Raw genomic sequence first — 17,432 nt, 5'->3', positions numbered from 1 at the left:
GTTCCTCTTAGTCAGGTTGCCCTTCTTGAGTAAGCTGAGGGTGAACCTATGGCCAGAAGAAAGACCTTTCATCCAGGAGCAAGTGCTCTGTGGAGTCTGTTTTTGGCTTGACTGTGTATAGATAGTGAACAGAAGCTGGAACCTTTGTTTGAAAGACTCAGGGATTTCAGCACTACAGTTTCCCCTAGAATACCTCTGATCTTCTTGGTCAGACACTGCCATTCTGGGGGGTTGCCACTGTGTGGGTATCTGTACCCCACATCTTCATAGGGTTACAGTGGGCTATAGCATTCTGTCCCATGGCCAGTCTGGCTCCCTGGGAAGCAGCACCTTGGAGGCAGGCCTTCTGAGTGTGGCTTCCATTCCAGCAGGTTCTGTGGAACACTGACCTTGGGTCTCTGCTTTCTCCTCCAACTGCTTCAAGGGGAAATCGGGTCCTGTTCCCTTCTCCTTCTCTGGAACCTGCAGGATCTTTCAGAGTGTTGATGGGCTGTGACGGGTGCTCCCAGCTTCCTTAGAGGACTGTCTCTGAAGGACACATTTGCACATTTCTTTGGCATTTTGCAGCTGCTAATTAGCAGCATCCTCATTTCTCTTCTTCACAGACAAGAAAGCCCACAGCCGTTCTCACGTAGCTCCTAGACAATGCTTCGTTCTTCTCTATTGATAGGCAGTTGAGACGCCACAGTGGCTCCTGTATGTATGCAGTTGGCTTCTCGGTGTCTTTGGAAGAGATGTGAGTGTGTGATTCACACAGCAGGCTATGGTAGAAGTTTTCATGCCCACACAATGAACCCCAGGCTGAGCAGGACTGATTAGTTTTGCTCGCACAGCCCCCAGAACCCTCTGCAAGGGGCCTTTATTTTATTTTTGGCAGGTTTGCACAAAAGACTGTTTACCTGATTTAAACTTACAGCTTCTTCCTTCTCAACCATTCTTCATATTTCATGAGTCCTCTGAGCACAGCCTGTCACTGAGAACTTGGTGTGCCCTGAGTACTTGACACTTCTTTTTGCTGTGTTTATTTGAGAAAGCTCCAGTGCACAGTATGATGGTAACAAGGAATAAGGCTCTGTTTTGGTGAGTCATAGTAGTGCTTCTTTATCTCCTCAGTACTGCAGTATGTGGCCAGCCATGATTCCCTGAGACATATGTAGAAGCATACTGGCAGTGAATTGTTAGGGGGTGATGGTTGTAGGGCTTGAACTTGGGACTGTGTCCACATCTTTTGTGAGGTTGGTTGTAGATGCTGTGGTACCCACTCCATACTCTCACCCTTGGGAAACTGGAAGAGATGACCACAGCATGATGTTTTATCCAGGCTGACTCCTGGATACCTGTGGCTTTCATGTGAGCTATGGTCATCCCTGTAGACTTCTGGGTGAGAAACGGAAGATATAGGTCCCAGTCCTCTTGTATGATAGCTTGGCCTACTTTACAGCATTGGTGAGCACATCAGAAGAGAGAGAAGCTAATGCTCCCTCCCAGTGATGGTCAGAAATCTTGCTGGGGTCTTTATTCATCTGAAAATGTCACCTGCCACAACAACTTTGAAGTGTGAATGGGGCCCAGGAAGGCGGGGTTGGTGAGCTCATGGGCCATGCAGCTTCTTAATGAGCAATAATGCATTCATCATCTCCAGATTGATGACAGGACTTTCCCTTGGGCTCAGTACTTGACGACATTCTCAGTGGCATTGTCAACACTTAGAAATGAGGACTCAATCCAGACACCCCCACTGCCTCTCCTCAGTGTTCCTGAATGTCCATCAGGAAGCATGTGGTGACAGACTCTTGAGAAGTATGAGCTGCCTATGTAGCTAGTCTAGTGAGGAGTCTAGTGAGGAGTGGTCCAGGGTCCCTGTGTGGCTACCAGCTATTGGTCAGCTCTCTGTTTCCCTCTGGGCTGATTCTTTGTCTTCAGCGTGAACTCATGTGCCAGATTCAAAGCTTTGTTACAGGGCAAATCTCTGATGTGAGCCCAGGAGCTGAGCAGGATAGACCCTGCTGCTTCCCCACATTCAGCCTGGTGCTGTCCTCTCTTTCTGTCATCTGGAAGGTGACAGAACATCCATTCTCTGGGAAGCCAAGTGGAAGAAGAATTGATTTCTCCACTGCCATTTTATGCCTTTGTTTAAAATGTGCAAAGGGATTTTTTTTCTTTTTTGAAGGACAGAGGGAAAAACAAAAACAAAAAAAGCCCACCCACGTCTGCATTGCCCACGTGGGTTTGTCGGCAGTGTGTGCACCATGTAATTTCCTCAGGTTATAAAGGACATGCCAGCTCCTGACAGTAGCAGCTTCTGCATGTGCATCAGCCCAGGGTTCAGGTCACGTTCTCAGAGGTGCTCGTTCCTCCATGCTCGTTTGCATGAGCTTTCTTCAGGGGAAATGTGATAACAGCAAAGCCAGATGACTGGTAACTTCTCCACCCATATTTAATGCCAGGCTGGCTAGCAGCAACAGCTCAAATCCCACAGCCATCATTCTGGAATGTAAGTATGATTCCCACCCTGGGAGTCTTTGTTAATCTACTTTAAGCCATCATATTAAATAAGCCAGGCATACCTCATCTGCTCAGATGTGCCCTGGAGCACAGTTACACCTGCGTGTAGCAGCTTGGCCCAGCTTTCCAATTTTGTCTACCCCTCACTACCTGTGGGCTTAGGCCTTTCTTAACTTAGCCTTTCCTTATTGGCCACTCTCCTCTGTTCCTGTTCTGGCTGCTGCTGGCCCTGTTTCCCTGTGAAGGAGACAGTGCCCCTGAATGGGGAACTAAGCAACTTGGGTTGGATCTCTAACTCTCCTTCAGGCTGTTTCCACCCATCTTTAAGGCACAGTTTGTTCTTCTGTACCTTAATGTTGCTGGGCCAGAATCCACAGGGTCTGTGTTCTCTGCAGAGATCTTCAGAACTTCCCATTCTTAACCAAGCTAGTTCACTTAAAGCTGTGGGTCTCTGTCTAATCAAGGTGTAGAGATTGTGTGTAGGCTGCTAGCCAGACACCAGGCTCTATGTGAAGTCTCCTGGAAGATGCAGGTCAGGATAGAGGGGAAAGGCAAGCTGATAAATACCACAGTGATGAGGGGATGTCAGTCCAGTGGAGGAAAGATCATACCTATCCAGTGAGGGAAGTGAGGCTTGAAATTGGAGCCAACAGTTGAGGGCTGGGGTGAGAGGCAGAAAGTTGGTTATTTCCCTTTGGTAGAGAACCTATTCAGCCCAACCCCCTCCACTCCCATACACAAATTCTTGGTATTGGAACTCCAGCTTTACAAGTGCTCAGCTTCTTACTGGATGCATTTATACCCCCAAGCCCCACTGTGACAGAATGTAATTGGCAAAGTCAGTCACAGGCCCCCCGCCCTGCCTCTGCCTGCTCAGCTGAAACACATGCCTAGGGGACATGTGGTGACAGGTCCATGTTTGATAGTCAGATGTCTCCTTGAGGAGCCACTGCAGCTAAACCAGTGCTTGGAGCTGCAGTTGCCTTGGGGAATCTCCACAGCATGGGGCTGCATGGGTCAGCAAGGATGAAGGGAGCTAGTAGAACTGGGGGAGTGGAAAGACCAGGAAGTCCAAGCTTGTGTTTGTTATTCACCTAGAACTGCTTAGTTGGTCATGTCTTCAAGCAAAACTGGGTTGCAGCAATGGGTAAGTCACCCAGGAGTGGGCAACCGAGGTGGTCTGTTCTCAGGTCCACTGTGCTGTGAGTTCAGAGATGAATTCCCTTTGGAAGCAACTGCCCCCAGTTCTACCAGCTCCTGACATGCAGCTTCGCATGAGACTCCAAGGGGCATGCCTCTGTTGTTAGAGCCAGCTGGCCAGGCCATCCTGGGTTTGAAGCTTCTGCCTCCAGGTTACTGTGTGTGTTCTCATCCATCACACTTTGATCAACTCCCCCTCCTTTGTATAAAATGCATAAAGTTAACATGAACGCTGCCTGGGGTCCCCCTGGAAGTAATACCCTCTGCAGTTCATGCCCCGGCTACTGAGATGCCAGAGGGAAGGTGCCAGAGGGTCTTCTATGTTCACTTCTTTGAAGCACTGACCAGGTAGTTACTGCTAATGACCCTTTGAACAGAGATGGGGCCTGCAGCCTTGTGACCCTGTCCACCTCTGTTTTGCAGGTGCACCCTCTGCTCCCAGGCTCATCAACTGTCATGGTCCATGACTTGTGCTTGGCCTTCCCAGCCCCAGCAAAGGCCATCATTCATGTCTCTGACATCCATGAGCTCTATGTCCGAGTGGTGGACAAGGTCAGTAGACCCCATTTCTCTGCTGATGCACATAAAGCAGGGAGAGTGTCTCTTGGGAGGTGTTTCCTTATATCCTTTGCTTTTCTTCCTGGGTCCTGCCCACCTCTGATCACTCTGGGGTGGATGAACTTACGCTGCCATCTCTGACTCCTGTGCTTCTTGTGGACAGTGTGGGCTGACATCCCTACTATATTTCTTTATCCTATGTGTCATCAGTAAAGCTTGACAGTAAATCCTGCAGGATCGACTGAATTAGCCTTGACTTGGGAATGCATGTCCTCTGGCTCACCATAGGTTATTCACCAGCCTGCCACACACCTTGCTGAGCATGGAGTTTTGACCCAGAATGTTGGATGAAGATTCTTGGGAATTTCAGAGGCAAATGAGTAAAACTCAGTACTGCCAAGTGCTCCAGTGTTCTGAATAGGCAACAGACAGACCTAGGTTTTCCTTGTGTGAATGAGAATCTCATTTAGAGCTGAGGTGGCTGAAGTTAGGCTTCCAGAGCTTACTGCCCAGTTCCTGTTTTCCCATGCTGATAAAAAGGGTAGTGGCTGAAAGAGGGATGTTCAGGTAGCTTAGACTTCATAGCTAAAAGTGTTATTAGCTCAGAAGCTAAGAGTCTATTACCTAGCCTCAAATATTCCTGAGTGTTTTCTTATAGAGACAGACTGGCTGTGTATCTCAAGCTGACCTTTAAAGTACTCTCCTGCCTCAGCCCCTCCTGATGCTACCACAGCCGTCTTCTCTCCAGCTTGCTCACTAGATTTCTCTTCAGCAGGAGTTCTAGGTCTTCCTTTCCTAAAGGATGCATTAGGAAATGTGTCTGCTGCTATATTGTATAGGTTCAGACACTGAGCACCTCTGTGTCCCTATGGTTCTAAACGTGTCCTGTCTCCCTAATTCGATTGATTGCCCACTGGTGGAGAGTGGAGTCCATGCCTCATGCTATGGCCAAGCCTCCCACCCCCTAGGCCCTGTATACTATAAACTTACCATTTTTCACTCGTTGATTAGCCAAAGCCAGACATCACTCTGGGTGACTTGTACCCAGTTCCTAAGCTCTGATTTAGAGGTTGGTGATGCTGTCTCTGAAAGCCTTGGGTGCTACATGATGGAGGAATGATCACTGAGAGAGTACCTGAGTCTGTGCTTTAGGTAGAGATCGGGAAGGCTGTCAAGGCCTACGTCCGTGTGCTGGACTTCTACAAGAAGCCGTTCCTGGCCAAGTACTTCACCTTTATGGACCTGAAGCTGCGAGCAGCCTCCCAGATAATCACGCTGGTGTGAGTCCTCACAGGAGTCAGGGGAAGGGTGTCTTGGGAATGGGGCTGATTCCTGTCGTAATCTCTCAGCAGCTCTTCCTTGGAGCAGATATCCAATGTCTTTTTGTCTCAGGACTCTGGATGAAGCTCTAGACAACTACACGGCCACATTCCTCGTGCATGGTGTGGCCATTGGCCAGACCAGCCTGTCTGCAAGCGTGACGGACAAATCTGGGCAGAGAGTCAGCTCCACCCCACAGCAAATCGAGGTAGTTCTGCTCCTTTTGCCCTGTGTGGGCTGCATCTTTCTGGTGATAGGCTAGGATTTCAACTACAAGGAGAAGCCACATTGAAATCTGTGACTTCCTATGTCCTCTGAGCAGAAGGCATAGCCACCGGCTCTCATGTATATAGATTGCAGCAGTTAGATACTGAACCAGGCGGAGCTTGAGATGTTGGCTTCCTTTTGTGGCACAGGGGTCCAGGCAGTTCAGAGAAATGCTTGTGCTTTGTTCCATGGCAAAGGGACAGACAAAACTTCTTTCAGAAGCCGGAGACTGCTTTTAGCTTGTGTAGTGCTAACTCCTATAGTCCTGAGCCTTAGCCTAGGTCCAGGTCTTTCGGGAGCAGCTGAGCTCCAGGGCCCCTACACCATCTCAATGTGATGCAGTCTATCCTGCATCTAGGTTTTCACAGGCACCCCACTGTAGGAAGAAGTCAGGGCAGCCTGGATCAGGCCACCTTACCCAAGAATCCCCAGATACCCACTAGCACCAGCACCAGTACCATCTCCAGCAGGTTTCCGCCACACAGGGGTGGCAGGCTTCATTGATCTGCCTTTAGAATCGGGCAGAGGCGGTTTGTGCCTCCAGATGGAAGTGTGCCTTCCTCCTACTGGTGGTGAGGAATTCGTTTCTGCCTAAAAATAGCTCAACCCAGCCAAGACTAATTCTCAGCACAGAGCAGTCTCCACGCTCTCCTTGGAGCACTTCTTACATGCTTGACAAGCAGGAACTTGTGGGGGCCGTGGGGCAAGGATGGTACAGAGATGGGGTGTCCACCTTGGGTACTGACTGTTCCTGAGCCCTTCCTCTTGCAGGAAAATGGTACAACTGTTGAAGTAGAGCCCTGTTCCAGGATAGTTTGCTATAGGCAGCTCTCCAAAGAGGAGTAGTCAGGATTCTGGAGACTAGAGCCAGTCACAACTTCAAAAGTCACCTTCAATTACCAGAGGGCTTGTCAGGCCCTGACAAGTCCCCAAAAGAAGTATCAGTGTTGCTAGTTGGGGCCCACATTGAGACCTGCTCTAGACATTCATATGTTTCCCCAGCACTGGTACCCCAGCCCCTACCAGTTACCCTCAGCTAAGGGATGTTCATATCCCATGTTCAGTGCATGTCATATGCAGCCAGTGTCAGCTTACAGATGCCAGTCCCTTCTCTCTTCTGTCTCCACATCCAGGTCTTCCCCCCATTCAGATTGATACCCAGGAAGGTGACACTGATCATTGGAGCCATGATGCAGGTGGGAGCCAGTACGGGTCTACACAGGCCTTCATTGTCAGCATCTCACCCTCGTGGGATGGTGAGGGCTCTCCAGCATGGCAGGTGCTGACAAGAGCCACTGTTTCTCACTGCTCAGATCACCTCCGAGGGTGGCCCCCAGCCTCAGTCCAACATCCTCTTCTCCATCAACAATGAGAGTGTGGCAGCAGTGAGCAGCTCTGGGCTGGTGCGTGGGCTCATGGTTGGCAATGGCTCTGTCCTGGGAGTCGTGCAGGCGGTGGATGCAGAGACTGGCAAGGTCATCATCGTCTCCCAGGTATCACACATGCCACTGATGATTGGCTCTTGGGAGTGGTTTTGGTGTGGCCAGATTTCTGCCTGGTTTAGTCTCTGCTTCTATGAGGACACCCAGATCTAAGATGGCTCTTCTACAGACTAAATCTCTTAGGTTCTTCCAGCTGCTCTCTGGGATAAGATCTCCAGTACCCTAGCTCTACAGGTTCTCTGGTATACAAGGAGATACGTGCTGCAGAACCCTGATCTCAGTACTTTGGATTCCTGGGTTCTTTGCAGATGAATTGTGTGACAAACCTGCTAGTAGCTTGTGGCTGTTGTGATTCTGAGCCTTGGCCCAGGATTCCCTGAGGTCAGAGCTCTGAGTCCTTTTGTGTACTGTCTGCAGTGGGTTCTGAGCATGTGGTGACAGGATGGAAGAGGCCAGTCCTGATGAGATGCTCTGTGTATGACCCAGTATGCCTGGATTCAAAGCTGGGTGCTAAAAGCATGATGTATGGCTGCCAATAATTTCAGACCTAGATTTATCTCTTCCTTAACCACTGGCCCACTGGCTCTGGCTACCTAGACTCTTTGGTGGATTTTTTGCCAGCAGAGAAGCTGAAAGTCTCAGTGGAAACAATTGTCTTCCCCTGGAGGCTTTCCCTGACCCACACCAGTGGGATTGCTGACAAGAGATGACAGTCAGTTCTCAAAGGTTGACAGCGTTGTCCCTTTCAGGAACACAGTGGGGGATCCTTTCTGCTCCCAAGAAAGCCTGATGGTAAAACCAGAAGGCCTTCTGGATTCCCCACTGCTTCCACCTCCTTTGCCACAGTGGCTCACACAGGCATCCGGGAATGCTCCTGTGGTTTCACTCATAGAAAAGCTCATGTGTGCATTGACAGGTAGTTCATTCAAGCCTCAGTCACCCCATCTGTCCAGGAGGCCCTTTGTGGGCAGCCTGTGCCACTCTTTACACAGGGAGCAGTTAAGCACATGCCTGGAGGCCTGATGGGTGGCACCCCCACGGGCCTGGTAGTCCTGGTTCCCTGAAGCTGACTTTGATCCGACTTTGAGTTCATCGATTGGCTCCCTTTTCTTGCAGTTTCAGTATCTGCCTCCAAGAATCCAAGTTAAACCACAAAGTCTTTCTGAATGGCAGAGGCAGCCATCCCAATTCTGTGTATCGATTTTTGTGGGGATGGCAAGGAAGCATCAAGCATATCAAACCATCCCAGTAGTGCCCAGGGTTCACACAGGCATCCCAGAGAGTGAAATGAAAGACCCCAGGATATCCTGTTCTGTTCTCTCTGTAGAAAAGACTGGCTTTTGAAGCAGGCTCTTTTTCTCCTCCGGTCAGACAGAAGGCACTGTCCTGGCCCTTTCCATGCCCTTCTCTCTACTCTTGCCCTGGGATTCCCAGCTGTACCTTCTCTCTGGTCTCACCTTGCTAGGCCCTCTCCTTCACCTGTCTCCCATCATGGTCTTTGGCAGGATGTGAGGGTTGTGTCCCCAGCTGTTTTGAGAGGCTCAGCCTATAGCTTCCACATCCACACTGGGCATGTGATTCTGTCAGATGCTGCTGGCTCCATCTGTCTAATCCTGAACACACCAGTGGCCTAAGGCCAAGGGGTGGTTCAGAAACAGCTGGAAATGAGCAATGACAAAGATCAGGGGCAAGAAGGACTTACTCAACCCCTCCTGTGAAGCTAGCAAACACTTGCCTGAATAATGGCACTAGGCGATGTCTTAATTACTTTTCTATTACCATGACAAAACACCTTGACCAAGGCAACCTTTAAAAGAAAACATTTAATTGGGGGCTTGCTTAGTTTCAGAGTGTGCATCCACGTCCATCATGACAGGGAGCATGGCAGCAGGCAGACAGGCGTGGGGCTGGAATAGCTGAGCACTTACATCTTAGCCATAACCACGAGGCCAAGAGTAAGAGACTAGAAGTGGTATGGGCCTTTGAATCCTCAAAGTCCACCCGAAGTGACAACAAGATCACACCTATTAGCCCTTCCAAGACAGTTTTACCAACTGGGGTCCAAACATTGAAATATAGAAGTCTATGGAAGCCATTCTCATTTAAACCACCATAGCAGTGAAGGAATATGGACTCCACACATTTTGTGTCTAAAGGGCTATACATACACCTTATTAGCCCAAGGACCCCATTAGTTAGCAGCATCTGAAGAAGCCAGTGTAGGAGGAGTTAGTCTTTGGTCAAATTAGTTGATATATGGGATTAAGGATAAAGGAAGCTGTAAGGCCTGTTGCCATCAGATGTGTCCTGGTTCCTCTATTCATCCCTGTAGCTGGTGAGTCAGAGAGGCAGATAGGCTGAGTACTGGAGTTGAGAGCATCTGAGGCCTATTCTGAGAGGTCCACACAGCCTAGAGAAGAACAAATCGGGTTCTTGTTGCCAGCCTATGGTGCAGATCTGCAGCATCTGGATTAAACAGGGTAGAGCTGCAAGCCCAGGACCAGACTGGGACTCCCAGGGTGTGGGGAGAGAAAAGGCTGGTCCCATGGAGTGAGCCATCCCCAAAGCAAGACCTCCTCAGGCAGATATTCATTGGCCAGTATACTGCTAGTGCTAGGCAGATGCCTCCTTCCCCTGGATGGTTCTCAACACCACAGATGATCTTAACCCAAGATCTCTTCTAGGATCATGTGGAAGTAGAGGTGCTACAGCTCCGGGCAGTGAGAATCCGTGCCCCAATCACACGCATGAGGACCGGTACCCAGGTGAGGTGGGAGCCTGATGGTTCAGGAGGCCTTAGGCTCTGGGCCCAGGCTCTTAACAGGCCACTGCTGGAGCATCATGCCATGTGAGAGAACCACCTCTACCCTTCATCTGTGGAGCATATTGATCTGTGGGGTGGGGCTCAGATCACTTACAGCATGGGTGTCACACTCACCCCCCAGGCTCTAAGTCTGTGGCTTCTTCACTGATCCATGCGTGTCCCTGCCTTTCAGCAGCTAGGCTGATACCTGGCCTGGTACACTAGATTGTGGGTCTGTGGTACTTGCTCTGCCATGTATGCTCCATACACTTGTCCCATTGGGTGATTGCAATAGTACTCGAGGTAGGTTTGGCCCACATCACAGATGAGCAGAAGGGTGCCATTCTGCCCAAGGTCACACAGCTGAATGTGGTTCTGTGGCATCTGAGGGAATGTGAGTCTCCTGAACAATGGAGTGACATTCTCTTCCATCCTCTGTGCTTACAGTTATGCCTGGGTGACTTACAACATCTAATATGCTATAAGTGTTTCTGTGTGGCTGTCAGACCATATTGCATAGGGAACAAAGATAAGACAAGTCCAAGAGTGTCCATGACAGACTCAGTCTTTTCTGCACTGTTTTGGTACCTGATTGAAGAACCCGGGGCCGGAGAGGTCCAGTGGTGGGCTAGAAGTTGACCAGGCAGCCTGGCTTGGTGTCCTTTCCTTGCTGTTAGCCACATCACCCTTGCCAGCAGCAGGCGCTCAGCAAACAGGTGGTAGTGTTCACCCCACTGTGTCCATTCCCAAGAGCAGAGTCTTGCTGTTGGAGCAGGAGAAAGGCCTAAGGGCATGGGACAGCTATGTGGTATTGTAAGGTAAATTTGGGCATTGGAAAGGAATCTTACATGCACAGATGTCTCCCAAGGTAGCAGGGAGTGGGGATTAATCTGGACTGTATGTGTGGTTTGTATTGTGTCAAACTTCCTGATCCTGTGCCTTGGCCTTGTCAGGTTAAGAAAGAGGAGAGCACAGTTCCCACTGCATAAGGGAAATGGGAAAGCTTTGGGGACAGTGGGGACGGAGATGTCAGGGAGTGGGGTACCCAGTGCTGGAACCAGCAGTTACAGGGCCTGGCTTCCCCCTAGATGCCTGTCTACATCACCGGGATCACCAGCAACCAGAGCCCTTTCTCCTTTGGCAATGCTGTGCCAGGCCTGACCTTCCACTGGTCTGTCACCAAGAGGGATGTCCTGGACCTTCGAGGGCGGCACCATGAGGTAACCACCCAGATATCCCAACCCCTTGTCTGAACCAGCATCCTTGCTGGGTGAGGGTTCCACCACATTGCCTCATAGGAGTTTATACATTGCTGTTTGGAGATGTCTCTGTCCCTGTTCTATTTCCACAACAAAATACCAGCGGTGGGATACTTTATGGAGAAAAAGTGTTGATTTAGCTGTCAGTGTGGGGAGTTTCACAGCATGGTACCACCACAGCATGGTACCAGTACTAACAGTGCCTGGTGAGGGCCTGCGGGTCACATCTCAGCATGGCAGTTGTGGCACATGGCAGTTGGTATGAGATGTGTAGAGAGAGATGGCATGATGAAACAGGAAGCCAGGGCTTGAAGAGAGAAGAGTCTACACCCCCCCCCCTCTCTCTCTCTGTGTGTGTACGTGTGTGTACTTGCCTACATCTGAACACACTGTTAGAGATTAACAGGAATCCCTCAAAGTCTATGATGACCCCTTCTGAAGACAGTGCCCCCAACAGCAGTCACCTTGTTCCCTTCCAAATGGTCTCCATCACCTCTTGTGCCCAAATGTACAAGAACCCTAGGGAACAAACCATAGTCAGGTGACTGCTAACAGAAGGCAACATGATTATAAGTTACCAACCTTGCAGGAAAGTCACTTGACTTCCAGAAGGTTCTGGGACAGAGTCTGTAACTTTGCTCCTGCGTTTGTCATGATGCCAGAAAGTATTGGGTCTTTGCTTTGGTCTATCTCAGGGTAAACCCCTATCTATCAACCCTCCTCCAGGATCTCAGGCACTCCTAAGATCCTGGGGCTGGATAGGAAAGACTTTGAATTAAAGCCCATGGACAGCAAGGACTTACCTAGGGCTTGCCCAGTTAGGGGGAACTGAATAGAGTACCAGCTCCTATGGCTCTAGGCTCTAGCCACAGGAGCCTTGGTTATAGTGCTCTGAGTGAGGTTGCTATAGAAAGCCCTTTCTGGGCTTTACCACGATGGTGGAGCTGATAGCACAAGGCCAAAGCCAGGGAAGAGTTTCCTAATTCCCCAGGCTTACACACCATAGGGTTCATGCTTGTTAGGGCCCTGGCCCCAGTTTCAGGGTATTGCCCAGATTGTTAGCATAAAACACCAGCAGTGTTATTATTCAGATACTATGTATCAGTGTCTCTGCAAGAAACCTTACATGGCCCAGCATGCTTCTAGGTAACTACTGACACACCTGTGCACACAGAAGGCTTGGGGATATGCTGCTCTATCGACAGTGGATCTTGTGTGAACCCAGAGTTTTCTAAACACCTCCTAATGGTGAATGCGGCCAGTGATGCTAGAAGAACACTCTGTTTCACTCTGGGTCTGCCCTCCGAATGGTAGCAAGACAGTGGCTTTGAACAGAGTCAGATACCAATCTGGGGCCAGTGTATTCGTCTATCACCTTCTGAGGATGCTGGGGCCCTAGGCCTCTATCCTGGAAATACATTTGATGTCTTTTCCAGGTATCAATCCGGCTCCCACCTCAATACAATTTTGCCATGAACGTGCATGGCCGGGTGAAAGGTCGGACTGGACTTCGAGTGGTGGTCAAAGCTCTGGACCCCACAGCTGGGCAGCTGCATGGTCTTGGCAAGGAGCTCTCAGATGAGATCCAAATTCAGGTAAGGGACTAGGGGGGTGAGAGCCACATGAAAGGGAAAGAGTGCTGGTGGCCAGAGTCCTAGGATGGGGCCTTGTCCTACCTCAGCTATCAGGGCTCCTTTGACTGCTGAGGAATTCAAGGCATTTACCCTCCATCTCCAGTCTCCATCAGGGCAGGGGGCAGATGGAGAGGAGAGGAGGGTGTACAGAAGGTGCCAGGGAGGCAGAGATAAGCCTGACTGAAGCTCCGAAGGGGAGGGCTTGGCTGGTAAATAACCAGTGGAGAGGCCTGGAGATTCAGAAATGCACCCCACTCTTAGTTAGGTCTGAGAGAAACTTGATATTAGGAACTGCTGATAGGGACAGGAGCCTATCATGTCTGAAGTTTAACCCTGTGCATTTAATAGTCACTTCTAGACTTCCTAATAGAGGCAGGCTGGCTTCTCTCTGCTTCTGGAATTGACAACTCCAATGAGGAGCCCAACAGGCAGGCTACTTATAGATGAACCAGAGGCCCAAGGCACAAAGGGTCAAGGCCATACAGGGTTAGAGGAATTGTGTTCTGTCCTGTAGCAAGGGACAGCCTTTGGCCCCACTGAGACCAACTCAGTCTGGCTCAGAAATTCCCCTGCCAGAGCTTTTTCGTTCTGGATGAGTCTTTGTATCTCTAGATCCTGTAAAACACAGTAGTTGGCCTGGAGAAATAACTCAGTAAAGTGCTTACTGTGCATGAGGACCTGAGTTTGATCCTTAGAATCCATTAAAAAGCCAGGTGTGCCCCTAGAGAGATGGCTCAGATTTATAGCACTTGTTGCTTTTACAGAAAACCCAGGTTCAGTTTCCAGCACCCACATTTATAACCATTATAAGAGGTCTGACCTTTGTGGGTACCAGGCACACATGTAGTATACATACACACATTGCAGATAGAACACTACACATTTAAAAAAAAAAAAAGCCTGGTGTGCTGGCTTTTCAGCATTGGGAAGATAGAAACAAGGGAATCCCTAGGACTTGCTGGCCAACCAGTGTCACCTAATCTGCAAGCCCAAGGCCAGTGAGAGTCTGTCTTTAAAAATAAGACTGACAGTGCCCAAGACATAATACCTAAAGATGACCTCTGACCTCTGCACCAACTCATGCATGAACTTACACACAGAAACATCCTTATAGGTGCGCACACACACACTGCGCGTGTATGTGCGCACGCGAGCATGCACACACACACCTCTAATATAGGAGTTTCCTTGCCTCTGGAGAGGGTGTTTCACTTCAAAGGCATCTTGCTGCTGATCTGGGATTCTGTAACCCCTGACCCCTTGTAACCTGCAAAGAAAAACTGAAGGTGTCCCCTGACTACCAGGAGAAAAAAAAACCAAAAAGGTTCACATCCCCTCCTGGAGAAGAAATGAGCTTTTATCCTTCCTTTCCCCTCCTCCTCATACATCTAGGCTCAGAGACAAAGAAGCCGATTTTTCAAAGAAAGAAATAACTATTCTACTGCCTCTCCTCGCACATGTGAGTGCACCAACAGAAGCAGACACCTGCTCTCACACTCACACAGGGACACATAGACAAGTGTCTACACAAAGACACAAATAGGTAACAGACCCATGTGAGTCTAGAGGCTCGCACACTCAGGTACAGGCAGACACAGTTACAAAAAAAAAAAAGCACATAACTTAACACTCAGGACTTTGCAGTTTTGAGTCTGAGTGGTTCTATGTCCATTTCCCTCCTGGACAACCACCGGAGTTAGAGTAAGTCAGACCAGGAAAGTGGGGCCAGCCCACAAATGTGGTTTGTTGTTATTGTTGTTGTTGTTGTTAGTATGGTGTTATCACATGGTAGAATCAGCAGAGAAATGAAGCCTAGCTTCCCTGTACATGAAGCCCCACCCTCTAGTTTACCATAATGCCCCACCACTCCCTGGTGCCTGCCCCATGGATGCTGCTGCCCAAGGTGCTGGTACTATTGACATTCTCACAGTTGATGGTAAAGCGAGTTCACTTAACAGGTGGAAGTCTGCTTGTGGATGCCCCCACTGCGCAGCCAGGGTCCCAGTCAGTCAGTGAGGCCATTCCATGCTCAGGACCACCTGCCTGTGTGGAGATGGCCTCTGATTCTGCCCCAGGTGCCCCTGACACCAAAGCCCCCTGGGTCTCTCTGAGGCTGTTTTTCAGCTCCCCTTTGAGATGGGCTGCCTTTTGCCTCAGGCCCAGCCTCTAGAGACAGGTGGTTCCAGAACCCACATAGAGATCTGCTGTAGAGATCACAGAGGTGCCAGAGGAACAACTTGAACTGTTTCCTCCTCAGAGAGCTGCCCAGCTGCCCACCTTCACCTGTAAGTCTAGATACTTACACCCCTTGGGAGGCCCATCTGATCTCATCAGAAGCTGGGAGTTGAGTGTAATGTCAGAATGTGTGGGCCCTTGAACCAGGCTGGAAGCAATCTAAAACCTAGCAGCCCTAGGAGACTTTAAACAGTAAGACTGGGTTGGTAATGGGCTATATGGGGAAAGGATCAAATTCCCCTCAAGGCCTCAGAATATCTGTGAGTGAAGGGATCATATTTGGCCTGGCCTTGTCACACCCTAAAGGCCAGCCCTCTCTATCACACCCCAGGCCACCTGGGAAGTGCTAAGAGCCCATGAGGTGCAAGAGCACCTCAACTCTCTTCTCAGCCCTCACTGAGGGAGAGCAGATGCTCAGATTGGATGTGAATCTGGTTGGGGTAGGAAATATGGCTCACTCTTTTCCAGGTATTTGAAAAACTGCGGCTGCTGAACCCTGAAATAGAAGCAGAACAAATACTAATGTCACCCAACTCGTTTATAAAGCTGCAGACAAACAGGTTTGTGACTCAGCTCCTGTTTTCTGTGAGGACACACTCTCGTCCCATCCGACGAGCCATTTGTCAAAGTTGTCAGGTACCCTGAGCATGCAGGGAATCTTTCTGGGTGATGTGCATCCCCCTCCTCTTCTCTTCCTATGGACATGCTTTGCTCTGCCATAACCTTTCTGGATCCCTCTTCTGTTCCCTGTTGCCAAAAACCATTTTATGAACACTGCAGAATTCAGTCTTTAAAAGGGACCAAAGTACTAACTTAGAAGTGTTAAATTTTTCAAATGGCCCTGTGTTTGCAAGACTTGCCACTTCAAGTAGAGCCCATGAATTTACAATAACAGTGGCGCTGGGGAACAGGGTAGAATGCAGAGCTTGGGCCCCACCACAGCCTACCAAAGGAAAAGCTGCACTGAGGTCCCCAGGAGGTGAGAGCACATGTCAGTGCTGGTGACTTCTTGTTTTAAAGGCTGGCTACAACTGTGGCTCATCTTTAGATTCACCAGGGACACCTTTCATAACATGACTTACACTTCAGTAGCAGTTGGTGAGTGGGGGACTCTGGGCCACACAACCATGTTGCCTGAGGCACTCAGAGTTCATTCAGCCAGAAATAACTCAGGAGCAGATGCTGTGCTAGGCTGTATGACCACAGAGGTGAAGGACACACTGTGCATTCAGAGGTCGCAGAAAGATGGTAAGGAAGTGGTATGTGACTTTCAGGTGGAGCTCAGAGAAGACTTTCTCTGTAGAGATTTAGGGGAAGGGTCACAGGTGGAGATGCCTGACTTAGGGGCGTTTTAAAGGATGAATAAGACTTCTTCAGAGTACAAGGAGGGAGCTGATAGAAGAATGTTCAGGCAGAGGCTGTAACATTTGCTTACACTCATCTAGAGGAGATCAGTGGTGCTAGCATGCTGAGGAGTTTGCAGGAAGTGGGAACTAGAGGTCTGAGGTCTCTCCTTAGTTACCATGTTGAGGAGTGCATAAAATGCTGTAAACCTTTCATTTAACAGTCCTTGCAAATAGAGGCTAGCCCTTGGTCCATACAAAAAACGCCCCCCATGTTGTTCCCCACCCAGGCTGCCACATTTCAGTAATAGAAAGTGATTTGCCATTGACATGATCTTTTTTACAAAGTGAGGTTGATAAAACTCTGGTCTCATGGTTTCCCATCCTGATGATTGACCCTTGGATATATGCTGTTGTTGAAGTTGTGAGTTTTCCAAATTAAGCTTCTTTGGATGACTGACAGGACCATGAGGTCCTGCTGAGTCACAGATGTGAAATCTTGATATTAACATGGCCCCTGACTGTGCTGTAGCTCCTCCATGTATCATAAAAACAGACCATCTTTCTTCCCAAAGGGATGGTGCAGCCATTCTGAGCTACCGTGTCCTCGATGGGCCTGAGAAGTCCCCCATCGTGCACACTGATGAGAAGGGGTTTCTGGTGTCCGGCTCTGGAATTGGAGTGTCCACCCTCGAAGTGATTGCACAGGAGCCTTTCGGCACCAATCAGACTATCCTTGTGGCTGTAAAGGTAGGATTGCTTTTCACACTGTCTGCGAGTAAGAACTCAGATGTGACACTCTCTTAGGTGTAAAAGTGATTCACCGAGGAATTCTACTTAGGAATTTATCCAAGAATCACTTGTAG

At 49.4% G+C, this 17,432-nt stretch overlaps 1 protein-coding gene across 1 annotated transcript in view; it reads left to right on the top strand.

Moving 5' to 3' along the window:
• Nup210 (nucleoporin 210) overlaps positions 1–17,432 on the top strand; it is a 103,998-nt gene that overhangs the window by 69,810 nt on the left and 16,756 nt on the right. Inside the window, exons 21-30 of the mRNA XM_028773004.1 lie at positions 4,129–4,257; positions 5,416–5,543; positions 5,656–5,791; positions 6,984–7,046; positions 7,164–7,343; positions 9,977–10,057; positions 11,184–11,315; positions 12,791–12,949; positions 15,692–15,783; positions 17,142–17,316. Of these exons, the coding sequence (XP_028628837.1) occupies positions 4,129–4,257; positions 5,416–5,543; positions 5,656–5,791; positions 6,984–7,046; positions 7,164–7,343; positions 9,977–10,057; positions 11,184–11,315; positions 12,791–12,949; positions 15,692–15,783; positions 17,142–17,316 (1,275 nt within the window). The remainder of the gene's footprint in view (positions 1–4,128; positions 4,258–5,415; positions 5,544–5,655; positions 5,792–6,983; positions 7,047–7,163; positions 7,344–9,976; positions 10,058–11,183; positions 11,316–12,790; positions 12,950–15,691; positions 15,784–17,141; positions 17,317–17,432) is intronic.

Source organism: Grammomys surdaster, unplaced genomic scaffold (assembly GCF_004785775.1).
Source record: "Grammomys surdaster isolate TR1022 unplaced genomic scaffold, NIH_TR_1.0 220, whole genome shotgun sequence".
Taxonomy (NCBI): domain Eukaryota; kingdom Metazoa; phylum Chordata; class Mammalia; order Rodentia; family Muridae; genus Grammomys; species Grammomys surdaster.
This window is presented reverse-complemented; position numbering and strand designations above follow the sequence as displayed.